Here is a 15,513-nt window from a genome sequence, read left to right on the forward strand (position 1 = left end):
GCTGGGGCTGCTGTCCTCGGGCCCCTTCGGCCCGGCTGATGGGGGGGCTCCGTACCTTGATGTGGGGACTCACCGGTCTGTCAGGGTCGGGGGGCCCGGGTGCCAGTGCCCCCTGTGCTCATAGTCCGTGATGACTCCTCTCGTGTGGACAGCCCCAAAGGTGGCATTCTCCTCAATCCTCAGTGCCTTGCTATGTCTCGTCACTCCTGCTACTGTCTGTGGTGAGAATGTCTGTGTGTGTGTGTGTATGTATGCATGTAGTTGAGGTTGTGTGTTAGTACATATGGAGGGTGGGAGGGTTGGGTTTTTGGTGTTGTTCTGTTTTTATTTATATTGTTTTTAACTCTTGTAAAGCACTTTGTGTTGCATTATGTATGAAAAGTGCTATATAAATGAAGATTGATTTGATTTGATTTGAAAAGCTCTCGGTATAGTGAGAAGGGACCTTGAGCAAATGTCCAAACACAAGTTCCCAGAGGTTGACTCAAAGGCGGCCGCTCATAATGTTGGAAAATGAGCCAACACTTGATATTTATTTTAATGTCAACATTCTAAATGTGTGATCCTGACATATTAACTACGTACCAAACATTAGCCTTTCATTTGTGTCTAGCATATGTATTATCCCGAATGACTCGCTGTATTTTCAGTGTTATTTCTTTATGCAGTATATGTTTTGTTAAATTAGTATATATTTCTTAATTTACTTGTGTCATTCATTTGCCGTGTTTGTTCTCGTCAAAGTGGTGAAAGTGTTTTCTGAAGTTGAGCTCGACTCCACTGTAAACTATGGGTTTGAGCCTAGAAAATATTTCCACTTTTCCACAAGTGTGGTGTAGGTTTCTTCAAATAGTTTAGATTAACTGATTTTCTATTCGGTTTCTGCATCTCAAAGTTTGAAAAATGCAAAAAAGTGAGGAGTGAAATCACCTCTGCCAACCGCTGTCCAGACAAACTTCACACAGGAGATCAGCCGGTGCAGTGACAGCAGCACACTGCCTCTCTGTGGCCTCATCTGCAGTTTCATTTGGATTCAAGCATTTCTCTTAAAAAGTGCCAAAAAATGTGTCACTAAATACTTATCCCGCATTTCATTTTTCAGATGGCTGAATAACACAACTTCAGACACTTTCAATTCACATTTGTTGTTTTTTATAATACATAATTCAGTAAAATCTACTTCAATACACTGATAGTACAAGAAAAAAATAGTATATTATACTTCAGATGTGGAACACACCATTTAGTCTCTTAACTTGACGCAGACATCCTTTCACTCCCTTTTTATCAACAGTAAAAAAAGACAACAAGTGTGGGGAGAATGTGACAGTGCTGTGGAGTAACAGAAGCCAGCAGAACAAACCATTAGACTGAAACAGATGAAGCAACGAACAGATGAATTCAAACTACATCTGTACTGATACATACCTGCTGAGTATCAAAAAACGCTTTTTACATATCTGTTTACAACAAAGTCTTGTCAGGCTTTTATATTATATTTGATTACAAAAAGGAGTTTTTTCATTTACAATCTAAGGCTGCCCATGTCTTCTGAGCTCTGAAGGATCTGTGTGTGTGTGTGTGTGTGTGTGTGTGTGTGTGTGTGTGTGTGTGTGTGTGTGTTTCTACAACAGTCCCTTTAATCCTTTGTGGGGCTTCAGCTGCTCCAGAGTAACAGCACGCATCTCCCTGGAGACCAACATTAGGCTGACAGTCTGAGCCAATCAGAGAGGAACTCTGCTCTGTGGTGGGGTGGGGGGTGGGGTGTGGGATGTGCACTTCCTCAGCAGTGTCCACAGTCACTTCCGGTACCCCCCCGTGGCCCCAGCTCAGGGCGGAGCTCTCAGGATGATGGGGTTTCTGCTGATGCTGCTGGTGGGCTTGAGGAGGGCGGAGCCTCAGATGCTGCCTCTGATTGTGCTGCCTCAGGCTGACTGCTGGAGGGCTTCTGGGGTCGGGCTGGGGTCTTGGGTGGGGCAGGGTGAGGCTGGCTGACCTGAACAGGGAGCTGTGGCAGCGGCTGGGCCACCGCTGCAGGTTTAGCCAGGATGAGCTGTGGTGTCGGCCGGCCTGACGTTAGCTGGACCGTAGGTGCAGTGGCGGCAGGTTTTGGGGCGGACTGCGAAACCTGTGCAGCGACAGGTTTGGCATGGATGAGCTGCGTGATCTGGCCTGACGGGTTGGCCTGCATGAGTGTGGCCAGCTGGTTGGCCGGGATGGTGATGATGGTGATTTTCTCTCCTGCTTTGGAGCCGGTGGGCAGCATGGTAGGCAGAGCCTGGATGACCAGTTTGGGGGGAGCGCTCGCAGAGGTGTTGGCTACCGTCACTGGGACTCCCGTGGTGAGGATGGACGAGGAGTTTAACGTCACCTGACCCAGTGAGTTGGCCATGACCACTGGCATGGCTCGGATGGGCCTGCAGGAGAAAGCACAGGGAGGCGCTCATTACATCCCTGTTGTGCACAGCATGCAATCGAACACACTGCGACGTGTCACAGCAGGAACACACAGGTGGAAATAATGAAATGAATGATTAGCTGTTTCAGCTTCATTGTCAGTTTCAATGCTTGTAATGTCTGACACCTGCTGATGTTGGAAGATGATGGTATGAAGGAAGAAGACAGGCTGCGCCACGAATGGGTTTAAAACTCATTTTGATGTTACTGCAGACGAGGTGGAAAAGAGTACCCTTCACATCTCTCTCTCTGTATTGAATGTTGTGCTGCTGCAGCCTGAATGTGACAGCACTCAGTTCAGACCTGTGCTCTGGTCCAAGTGCTACAGAAGTGACTCAAATCTGACCTCATCAGATTGTCGTGACTCCTACAAACAAGTGACTCAGGCTCTTGACATTGATACCAACATGTTCAGTTGCCAACACATTCACATCGCCAGGTTAGTTAGCTCAGACAAATGTAAAAACCACGTTACCACGTCATGTTCCAAGAAGGTTTTTGACACATAAATACTGATGTAGACAAACAGCGCACAGAGACCTGGTGGTGGCGTTGCTGGGGATGACAGTGACGTAGGTCTGCTGAGGCTGGGTGGCGGTGGGGGAGTTGGTACCAAGGCTGGCGGGGCCCTGCTGGTGAGCCGGGTGCTGGCCAGTCACCACGCCCTCGCTGTCCTCCACCTCCTCTCCGTCTTCCTCATCATCAATCACCCGGATGTTTTTGGGCATGTCTTTAAACTGGTAGGCCAGACGCTGACCCTCCACTTTCGCCAGGATGCCGCGCTGGTAGTAATACCTACACACACACACACACACACACACACACACACACACACACACAGAACATCAAAGTTACTGTATTGGCCAGGGACACACTTTGCTCTGGACTGTGCAGGACTGGGTGCTTGTGGTGGCCAGGCTGACCTCAGGGCTCGGCCCATGGTCTCGTAGTTCATGTCGGGCTTGTTCTTGTGTTTCCCCCACAGTTTGGACACGGCCTTGGAGTCGACCAGTTTGAAGATGCCCTTCTCCCTCTGCATCCACTTTATGTACCTGGGACAGGTGTTTTTATCCTGCAGCAGCTCCAGCAGGAACTCCCACAGGTATGTGGTGTTGCCTTGAGGACACAAAGTACATCATGAAATGAAGTATCACAGCCACCCTCACAGGGATGTATCAGTACAGTTTTCATATGTAACATAAATCTGTGTCCTTAATCTTCTGTCAGTAGTTCAAGTGATTAAAAGGGGTGGATTTTTCTCCCTAAATGTCATTCATCTGGTGGTCATATTTAGATGAATTTAAACCACAAGTCAATTCACGGCACACTGTTGTTTGTGTCCTACTTAAACTTCAGAGCTGGAACACACCTTTGCCCTCCCTCGGCCTCTTCTTGATCCCCAGGTCAAAGGAGCCGTTGGAAGCAGGCTGGTGTGTCTTGGGCTTACGCCCACCTGCACACGAACATAAACACAAACACACACACAGTCCAGATCAGTGGTCAATGGAAGCCTTGTCACATCCCTTTAGTAAGACTATGAACAGTGAACAGGTGTAATTGCTGCTCCCCACGTTGTAGAGTTAAGTCCATGATCATTTTCAAACATGCTTGATACTTTTGTTCTTAGTCTTGTAGTGTACTCGCCTACTTCACTGACTCATCTGTTGCACTGTTGAGATTAGGGATGTGAGTGGTTAAATATTAATCATTTAACCACCGAGAAGATGTTGACCTGTTTAGCATGTGGGTCTACAGGTTTATTTGTATATAGACACAGTGTGATGCACACCGGTCCAAGGCCATCACCCAGTCAGTGTGCCTTATGACTGAGACCCACATGCACTGGGTTTAGCTACATGCTACGTGCTAACTTCTACATTTGCTACACTGCTGAGGAACTTCCTCCTTCAGTGAGGAATGTGAGGACTTTCTGACATTTCTCACTTTCAGTCAAAACCTACTCTTGCTCAGATAGCATGTGGTTTCATGAAGAGCCTGAGCACTGACACTGACCTCCTCTCTTCTTCTTGGCAGCAGGTTCGCATTCTGGAGGGATGGGGAAGGACTCCTCCTCTATGGGTCCACACTCTGTAGACACCTCCACCACCGTCTCCATCATCACGTCTTCTGCAGGGTTCAAACAAAACACAGCATTTACAATGTTCTCTTCCTGCCAGGGTGTGAAGTGAGAGACCCACAGGGACACTGTATTTAACCGTTAGCATCATAAAATACTTGTGCATGGCTGTGTGTGTCTGTTACACATGAGCATGTAATAGCAGACCCTCACATTAAATATCACCACTAGCCTCATGGCTACAAACTGGTTCCTCACAGAAAGCGCTGAAGGGACAAGAGCCGAACACACTCCATCACAGACACATGGCTCTGATCATACTGCACAGCATGCAGCAACACAGATGTGTTCACATGTGGATCACATGTCAGATGCAGAAAGCAGAATTTGGGATACACACTGGTGGTGGTGGACAAGACTTTGCTGTTCAGCATGAGTCAGCTACACTCATTCTGTGCACAACGAACTGATACTAAACCAAAGAATGAAAGTGATCCAAACCAAAGACTATTCACTTCATCATGTCAGTTTGCAGTGTCGTTTCCTTTCAATATGTTAATAATAACAATGATAAGCTTTGCTTGTAATGCGCCTTTCATACAACATTTGCAGCTCAAACTACCTTACACAGAAATCACATGCTCCAAGTGTTTCATATAAAAACGACAGAATGACGCCAAAAACAGGGATAAAAAATGAATATAAAACAAGACGGACAATAAAACCCACTTCACAATAACAGTAAAAAATAAGATAAAATAATGTTTCAAACTGAGTACAGAGAATACATAAAATGAAGTAAAGTACAACATTTTAAAAGAAGTGCAGCAGTGTGTAAGTGTGAGGCAAAACACAAACGTTTCAGACCCACATCAGGACATCATAGCAAGTTAAAGTCTAATATAAAGAGATACGTTTTTAGCTTTCCTTTCCAGAGCTTTGGGATGTAATTCATGAAGGCTGCATCCTTGATTTTTTTTGGCTGTTGCTGAACACCTCCAATAAACTAGCAGCAGATGATCATAGTGGTCATGGTTTTCCAGCATCTTACTGATGAATGGAAGGTTGGATATTGGCCTGCACTTAGTGAGTGCATCACTCTCTTGGTTGGGTTCCTTTTGTAAAAGTTTTACTACATTGGGGAAGATGCCTGTTTGCAGGACATGACAAGAAACACAGTGAAACACCTGCTTTAAAAACACCGTAGGAACAGGATCAACACATGAGGTGGACGAGTTAGACTCAGTGACAGTCCTGCGGAGCTCAGTTAATGTAATTCTGGTGAATTTTCCCATGGTCACATCTTTTTACAGTGTTTGCTGAGGTCATCTGTGTTTTTATCAGCAGCAATGCTGGCTCTGACTGAGGTTAGCTTGTTATTGAAGAACGATGCAAGTTCTTCACAGTTTGATGCAGACAGCTGAGGGTAGTGCTGAGCAGCTGGTCAGGAGTGGAGAAAACTATTCTAGGGTTCCCAGCATTCTCTGTAATAATCTGTAATAAAAGTAATCCTTTCCTGCCAGACGTACTGCTTTGTTACAGACAGTCATGGCTTCTTTGTTTATATTACAGTGAACTATGACACAATGTAACGATGAGCTCTGATAATTCTGCTTTGAGCTCAAGAACAAGACATTCAAATGATGTAAATTCACAGAAGTCAATGTCTTTACACACAAAGTGTGCAGAAAAAATGGCTGCAATGCCTCCTCCTTTCCTGTTGTGTCAGTGTTACAACAGCAGTAGTGCTGTTTAGCCAGGTCTCAACTAAAACAGAAATGCTAATTAGTTTCAGTTTATATTACGAACCAAACATGATCTGACATTAAAAAGAGCTCATTTCAGCTGTAGGGATTCTGTGACAGGAGAGGAGACTGGCTGAATATTGACAAATTTAAGATTACTGAGACAGGAACCAGATGGTCTGTGACTGCTATGATGAGACTGTCTCATTTCTGATAGACACCAGAGTGATGGTGTCTGTGGTTACTGTTGTTTATTAGCTAATCCATTTGACAGAGCTTCAGTGTGGCAGCTTTGACTAACTTCTTCATTGGTGATTGTGGTGGAGGTGGGAAGGGTGGATGTTGGGTCCCTGAAGAATGTGATGGAGAGGGGCAAGGACAGAGACATCCTTTGAATGCTTCGAGTAATATGGAAAAATGGCTGTGTGTTTTGTCCATGGTGCTTATCTGTGCAGTTGTGTTGTTGTGCTCCCAAGAGCATGACATAGGATGGCATCAAGCAGGCTTCACAATTACTATTAAAATTAAGCGGCATACATATGAATTCACACACCGATGGCGCAGCATCACGTTTAGTATCTTGCCAATGATACTTCAGCATGTGGACTGCAGAGGCCAGGGTTCGAACCGTCAACCTCCTGATTGGCAGACGACCACTCTACCTCCTGAGCCACAGCCGCCCCGCTTCAACAAGTAATGTCTGGATGTATCCCATCAGGCTCAAAGCAGTTTTTACAGTTAAAAAAGATTTTGAAATTGTCGATTAATTTCATCTCATGGGTGAGGCATACCACTGTCAGTCGTGTACTCAGGGTAAGGAGTCTGGTGAAAGATGTGATTTCCCTCCCCGAGGCTGGAATGAGACCTGATAAGAATACATGTTGTGACAGCCGCTCAGTTTCTCCAGTAGTCCAGTTTTCCTTTGCTTTCGGTCTAGTGCTGGTGCTGTGCCAATAGGAAGCGTTATTAGGGAAGGCTAGTTTGGGAGTCTTCACAGCTGATCCAGTAGCATCGGAACACATCCAGGGTAGCATGTCAGCCACATCCGTTGCTACAGTTGGTGCGATCCTGTCTAAGCTAAAACTGTGCCTATTTTCAAGCACCTTGTACAGCAGCTACTGCAGAGTCTGTGAACTGCTCATTCTCACATATCTGATGCAGCAGTTCAGTCTTGTTTTCAAGCTGTGCAATTCTCTCATTCATTGACTCACACTCCATGCTGCTCACGGATTTTGCTGTCTTGTCTCCGTCTCAGGTTTCCAGTCAAACACACAGCAAAAGTCTTGTGCTATTTGGAGATCATGCTTGCGCAGTATTGAAGAAGTAATAAATGTGATTTTAAAAAAATATGGTGGTAGTCCCCTGTGTCGTTCAGACAATAAGTCCTGCTGATTTATAAGTATCAAGGATCCACTTTCCAAACTTTTGGCAGAAAAAACAAGGATATCAGCAAAAGCAGGGAAGCAAAGCAGAGAGCAGGCAGAAAAGCATCTGCTCTGTAGGAGAGTAGGAAGTACTGAACATTTAAATTGGATCTGTGTGGCTTATTACCTCTGCTGAACAACACTACTGACTGCTGCAATCGCTTGACATCTAAGACAACACATGCCGATGGTTATATCAACTTGCACCTCACTGTCCATATGACTCAGATTGCTGTGTCTATAAAACAGTGGAGGAATGGCTGGCTGTGTGTTTACCTGTGCTGCGTTCATTGTGCAGTCCTCCAGGAGACTCCATGTGGAGAAGAGCTTCGGCTGCTTCAAATGTTTTGTCAAAACAAACCACGCCATGACCCGACATCTCCACTGAGAAGAGGAGCAGAGAGAAGGTTGTCAGCACACACACCTCTGCAAACAACACATGCTCCCATCGGGGCGGCAGTACGACTCGACCTGAGGCATCAAATAACAAAAGCAAAACAAAGACCCTGGTTCTGGTGAGAAAAGGTTACGTTCACAACAGCACAGTGCTGCAAGCTTAACTATTTTGAAATGTTAACTTCCTTGTTTGAGGTTTGAAGAGGCAGTCTGTTCCTCCCTTCCTGTTTCCTGTAATCTGGCCTAAATCGTTACACGCCATTCCTGCCAGCGGAGGGCAGTCTACTGCTGTCATACACATCAACAGCAGTTCGGGGGAAAAGAAAGCACTTCTCTCAAATGAGTACATACACTGAAGTGAACATTAGTATGAATGACACAACAGAGTTCACATCAAATGAAACTGCATTTAAGATGATTTAAACAACTGAAAACAAAACTGATACGAGACCTTAAGTCCAGTTACATTTAGGAAAAAAGACTGCATCATGTACTACTCTGGATTCATAAAAAGTTAGATTATTAGCGGCACAAAACAATGGATTTCAACTGAGCGTTTTCCTTACATATGCCAAATCAACTCATAAGGTTGAGAAACAGTGCTGCGGTCACAGCTAGTTCCCATCAGTTATAGGAAGGCAGTCGGCAGAAACCTCACTTTAGCTCAGAGAACAAGTTTATGTCGCCTGCAGCATTTGGCTCTCCGAACAGCTTTTCAGTTTGTTTTATTGATATGTATGGGCTTCACATTAAGATGGTAGGAAAGCATTCAGTTTCTTTAATCATGTGTTTTGCGTTAACTTACACAACACATTTTAATCAACCTTTCTGTGCAGCAAAAACATACAATTTCTATGCTCACTCTATGGTGTATGGGCACTCACACTGAACATAAACAAACCCCTGATAGATGGCCCATCCTAAAAAATGAGAAAGACGGCATTTTTTTCACTTGTTCTAACAAAAATGCTGACCATGAAGCACAAAAAGCAAAAAAGGGAAGAATTTACAGCCACGGACGGCTGGAGGATGTGAGCCTGATTGTTTGTTCTGCCACAAAGTTCAGTTTTATTTCTGTCACAGTCAACTCTACAGTTTGGATCAAAGCATGTCAAATACCAGTAAACTATGAATATACTTGTGGGAAATCAAAACAAGTCCAAAATTAAGCCCAATCTGTACAGCATGAGGACTGTGTTTATCTTGTGTAATGTACAGTAGATTGTAAATGGACTGTATCTATATAAGGTGATGGAGGACAGGGTTTACTTACAAGAGGGACTTAAATGAAATCCTAAAGATGTTATTGGATGGCTCGAAAGTGGGCATGGGTTGGCAAATACAGCGCGACACGGACTGGTAGAGAGGTACAAGCTCTGGAGGAGCAGGACTTTTAGCCATCACACACAACCAGGCCTGCAAACTCCAGAGGGATGACAAAGGTTCTGAGAATAACGCCGACCTTCAGTTTGTGACAACCCATACTCTGTGTCACCACAGCCACTGGGCCAAATAAAGGAGTTACAAAGAAAATACACGCTCATTTTTTGCCACTGTAAACAAAGTCACATGGAGTCTTGTTTGCATATGATGTTTTCCAGTTAAAAAACCCTGCTCCTTTTAATCAAAATTAGCTCTAATGCGTTTTCTTGGATGTCAAAATTCAGTTCCATCAAATTCTCTGACCCCTCCCTAACCACAACTTCAAGGTCGATTAGCATGCTACGAGATAAATGAAAAATCAGCAGAGACACAGGACTATAAATTTGATGCTACTGAAGCACTGAAGCCCTGCTGGAAATACCTTCAGCAAAGGATTTATAGCTGAGTGTCATAATAATGTTAAATAATGCTTAAATTATATTTCCCAGCCGTTGGGGCTGTAATTAATAGCTGGAGAGAAGGGAAAATTAAATGTCTGTTCTGAATGGAAGTGGAATTACTGAACAGCCTATGCAATGTGAAAATCGCTTCTTACCCTATCCAGTATGTCTGAACTTAAAAAATAACCGCAATTATCATGAAGCCATCCACTTTGTCAGACTTAACATTCAGAGGACTCACCAGAGTCAGACGCCTCTGTGACCACCTCCTGCTCCTCGGCCACGTCCTGCATCAGGTACGTCTCATCGTCATAGACCAGGACCTGTGCCGAGTAGCACTCCTCCACCTGTGCACTGGGCACCTCCTCCACGATCACTGCCGGACATCCCTCCTCCTGCAGCACCACACCCTCCTCCTCTTCCACCTCCTCCTCCACCTCCTCTCCACCCTCCATGATCACCGCCTCGATTTCCTGCTGAACAACTTCTTCTTCCTCCTCCTCCTCCTCCTCCTCCTCAGCCGGCTGCTGCTCACACTGAACAAGTTTGAAGAGATGTGAAAAAGTGAGATTTTTAGTCTTGTAATCGTTCCCAGATCCCAGCAATTAACTCGGTCAGTATAATGTGATCATAGCTAAAAAAAAGAAAATGAACCCATATTGTGTGCATCCAGACTTTTTGTTCTGGAATTTTTAACCATTGATCTTATTTGTCCTTTTCAATTCAATTCACATCAACTCATCTTCTTGAAAAGTTGTCAGTACCCAGTTAATGTGCTCACCAGTGGCAGTGGCTCTTTGGATTGACCGTTCAGTGAGTGGAGGACAGCAGCCTTACACAAAAAGGAATGAGCTTTAAATATGCTCACCCAACGACCAATCAATGATCACCAGTGTTCGTCCAAGGATCTCCTCCATTGTTCTTGGACTAGTTGTGTTTTATCTTTACAGGGGGACTTTTATTCCACTGCCTGGATCCTCTCATTGATGTTCCACAGTCTATGCATCAGTTTAGATGAATACATATATTATGACAGCAGCTTGAAGAACAGTACATAATTCTACAGAGTCCATATGCACATTGGCAACATCATTTATCTTCAAACAGGCTTTTATAGGCTTTCCATTAAAATCTATGCCACTGGGATTTACAGAATACTCTGTTTGAACTTTCCATCTTCCACCTCTATTGTTTCTTAGCATGCCAGTTGTATTATTCATGGACGGTACAGATTTGGTTTTGCCTTAAGCCTCATTCACACACTGTCATGTAGTGTCTGCACTGCTACCCCGTTACACAGTGAGAGAGTGGGCGTGTTGATGTTGAGTGTCACTGCTTTGAAATCTTTTCTCCTTGCTTGTATATTGATTTCCACTCGTTCGTCGACACTGCGAATATGTTCAAATACATGTAGTATTGATACCAACATAAAAACAGTCACCATGATGGATGACTCCTCTTCCTCCTCTCTCCTAAGTCTCTTCAGTCATAATATCAGACGAAAATAATCCCCAAGATAGATATGAAAATATCCCAGGTCTACACACTGTTTCCGTGCTGCTTCTCTCACTTCTCTCAAGGTCCTGCATTAAGAGTTTATTTCAACCAAACCAGAGTTGGTGGAGATCATTGGAACAATGTCAGGACGAACCAAGATGGTTTTGCTGAGTTTTATTTTGTTTCTGTCAGTTTGAGTGAAGCGTGTTTTACGTGCTGTTAGGCTGCCAAAAGCAAAATTAACAGAAACTGACATCCCTACTAGGAACATTAAAGATAGTAACTTTATTCTAAATATGACTGTACTTTATTTTCCAGCATTCAGTGTTCACTTCAGTGTTGTGTGACCATCACTGTTTTGGCCAATGTTAAAAGAATAATGCTCGCTCACACCTAAGGAGTGTGAGTGCAAGCAACAGAATGCTGACTGCAGCTCACTTAACGGAACCTGTGTCATTAATAACAGAGATTTTTTTGAAAATTCCACATAATACCAACCAAGGGACCCTTGATAGTTTTCAACTAAGATGTTTATAATCATATATTTCAGCTGGGACAAAACAGCCCTTCAGCTCAAGTACTTGACAGAGCAAAGCTGAATTACTATCTCTTCAACATAGAACTTTGCTGACTTCATTGACGATCGTTGTGGGGACACACAGACTTACCTGTTGGGGCTCCTCCACCACAGTGACATACTCCACTATGTTCCCTCCACCGTCTGACACTACCACAGAGGTCATCACTCATTCCTACCAAAACAAAAGCACAGCCAGTCAGGATGGAGATGGCATTGCTAACATTACAGAGCTGAATGATTTCTATGCATGATTTCGTAATATCATTCATATCCAAGTTTGGAGAGTGTGTTTGTGTGTTTAAATGTGCAGGGGGTGGGGTCATGTGAAAGCCCCATGGGTGTCTGCTCCCCTCATGACTTGTAATGTTGTGCTCTTTGTTCTGAGGAAAGAACACCACATCACCCTCCAGTCTAACATCATCTGGCAACTGCAGTCTTAAGCAACATTCAGCTTACATGTGATCTAACAGCAGGCATTTGATTCAATAACACGGTCACTACATTTATCAGAAATGCAACTTAGACCTTCGTCCAGCATTACACTCACAAGAGAGTGAGGCAAGAACATCTTAACACTGGAGGCACAGGCTGCAACAACCAACGAAGAGTCATCTCAAATACCTGAGACAATATGTCCATTAACAATTCATACTAAATAATAATGATAACAATAGCTTGTTTGCACATGATGTCACGTCATTTTTTGTTGTGGCGCAAAGTGCAGGACAGGAAGTGATTTTTTGCATAGGAAGCACTGTAACACACTCAAAATTCCTGTTGTGCATTGTTTACGTTTGCTCAAATCGATCAAACTGAGGAACCATGAGGAGTTTTTATCGAGTGCCAAAAGGTAGGTGAAAAATACAAGAAAATTACAGAAAAGTCCTGGAAGAAAAACAGTCATCTCGATGGACTGGTACCAAGGCCATGGACCCAACCACTAACAAGAAAATTGATGCCTCCATACTTTTCTATGCTTTCGTTTGGTTTCTGGAGTAGAACGATGTCTGAATGAGCATATGTTTAAAGCAGCAAATCTTTCAGTTCAGCTGAAAAATCACTTCTCTTTATAACATAAGGATGACATCAAATATGTTCTAATTTTCTGTTTATACCTGTCTCTCATACTTTCATCGCAACTAGCACAGTAAAAACTTTTCTCCATCTTCATCATTGCAGTTTTCACTTCCTGTCCTACATTTGAATTGAACATGGGCGTCATGTGACTGCAAACAACCTATTGGCACCTGTGTAGTACAGTTGTTGGTGTTTCATATTGTGAGTTTGATGCCTGAGAGGTCTTTTACCTAAACGTTGGATTTTAATGGAACTGAGGGCCAACAGGGTGTGGACTTTCGTAACACTCTTTGCATGATTGCAGATTTGCCTACACACCTGTCAACTAGATATTTATTTTGTTTTGTTTTTTACAAAACACTTAATTTGTTATTTTAACAACACTAAAAGTTATGAAGCTGTTTGACACACTAGCCTTCTGTGATAAACTCGGTGGGCATTATAGGGAAACCAGTTTCAAATCATTAATATATGATGTAAATATTATTCAAAGCATGAACGCAGAGCTGAGCGATGACACAGTGGCTTATAGCGTCGTATTGTGCTTATACGCAATCGAAATGGCTAAAAGTCAAATGAAATTGAGATTTTGGAAGGTGTTTTTCCTCCAAGCTCATCATTTACTGGAAACAAGGCAAGTATCGTGCATACATGCAAATCGGGATGCACAGACAAAAACCGCAACGTTACCGTTGGCTAAATGCCAGCATGACTAAATCAAAACAGAAAGAGTGACTGAAAATACAGGCAGTGTCCATCATGTCAGACAACGCTAACTTGTCTGAAGAGAAGACAGGCACCGACTATTCTCACCACACAAGCTAATGTTTACTATCTGAGCGGGTCTGCACGTCTGTGTGCTCACTGAGTCTGTAGCTGCAGCTCTAGATTCCCAGCTAACTAGTTAGCTAACAACAATGTTGTTAGCTACTTACTCAACATGGCTTAATCAACTTTCTAACTTCTGCTGCAAACATTATTCCATTTGTTATGTAACGTCACATATTAAATGTCATGAAACTAAAAAAAACACTGGATTCTCCTTTTAAAAAGGAAGATTACCCAAAACCCAATAACTTAGCAATGGCTAGCATTAAGGTTACTTACTGAGCTCCAAACAGTTAGCAAAAAGCTAGCTAACGTATATGTGTATATTTATACACTGTCATTGACTGGCCAATACAGCAAATTATGACACCTGGTTATGGAGTTGTGATCCATCAGAGCCTACTGATGCGTTAAAGCAATGAGTACCCCCACCTTACCTTGTTTTGCTTTTGCTAGCGAAAAGTAAGCTCCACGGATAGCACTAGCTGGGCCTGGGGTTAGCTAACGTCAGTTAGCCAAGTTGACAAGGCCAAAACGCTTACTTCGCTTGCATACACGAGTGTTTGCAAGTCCTTCGTCCCTCAGAATCACTTTGTAGACACCTATATTCGTCCTGTGTTATATCTAAAGGGTGAGCGTGGGTTAAGGCCGTCAACTTGCTCGTTTCTTGCTATCCTGTATCTTTCCGGCGCGCCGCCTCTTCACCACACCGGATCCAGCGGGTCAAAGCACAGAGCGCCGTGACGTCATGAGGACGATCCCCATCCACAGTGAACGAGCGCAACCTCCTGCACTCTGGAATCCTGCGCTGTGTGTGAACGTCCAAGATCTGCTGACTGTCTGTGTTCACAACATTCTATAAAGACGGAAAAGGTTTAATAAGAAAAAATTGAGAACGACCTCGTATGTACTTGCTGGTAAGATAAGATTGGAACTCCTCCACTGGTTCATAATCCCAAATTTACTCTTAAAATCGAACCAGTAATTGTACAATCTCCAACAGTCACCCTTATAAATAACTAAGTTGAATAATTGGTTTATTAATGACATTATTGTGATTATTGTGATTATTGTAAGCTAATTGGTTTTATTCATTTAATTCATGAATGATCACTATGATTATTTAAGGGTTGGTTCATAGTTTTTTAAGTCTGTCTTAAACAGGATATAAACAGTGTAATGTAAACTGTTTTTACTTACTGGAATCATTAAGAGATCCCTTCCTAAAGCATTTAAATGGAAGAGATGGAGAACAAAATCGACAGTCCTTGTTCCATGCAAAAATACATTAAGTTTATGTGTTCATACCAGGCTTTAGCAATCTGAATTAATCCAATCAAACTGGAATCTTCCAAAGTTTCAGTCTTGATGGGAGTGTCAAAATCTAGTTTTACAACCATTTTTTTTCAATTGATGTTCTAAGGAGCATCTTTTTAAATCAATGTGTTACAACAAGTTACCACTCTGCAAACCTGATGCCAGGTGGCATTTCAGCACAGGCACACTGTACACAAAGCACAGAGAGTGGGACGATCGGGGTATTATAGATGGCCCAGCAGTTCATTTTAGCCCATGCAGGTTAATCTTGCCATGCTGAGAGGCATGAGAG

At 43.3% G+C, this 15,513-nt stretch overlaps 1 protein-coding gene across 1 annotated transcript; it reads right to left on the bottom strand.

Annotated features, from left to right (window-relative positions):
* Positions 1–1,135: 1,135 nt before the first annotated feature.
* On the bottom strand, positions 1,136–14,634 carry elf2a (E74-like factor 2a (ets domain transcription factor)). The gene is made up of 9 exons (XM_076739865.1): positions 14,342–14,634; positions 12,088–12,171; positions 10,164–10,458; positions 7,980–8,087; positions 4,471–4,584; positions 3,827–3,910; positions 3,381–3,573; positions 2,998–3,252; positions 1,136–2,417 (listed from the first exon to the last, which is right to left on the bottom strand). The coding sequence occupies exons 2-9, from the start codon at positions 12,160–12,162 to the stop codon at positions 1,844–1,846; spliced, it is 1,698 nt and encodes a 565-aa protein (XP_076595980.1). The 5' UTR covers positions 12,163–12,171; positions 14,342–14,634; the 3' UTR covers positions 1,136–1,843.
* Between the last annotated feature and the right edge of the window lie 879 nt (positions 14,635–15,513).

The sequence above is a fragment of the Chaetodon auriga genome, chromosome 9 (genome assembly GCF_051107435.1).
Source record: "Chaetodon auriga isolate fChaAug3 chromosome 9, fChaAug3.hap1, whole genome shotgun sequence".
NCBI lineage: Eukaryota > Metazoa > Chordata > Actinopteri > Chaetodontiformes > Chaetodontidae > Chaetodon > Chaetodon auriga.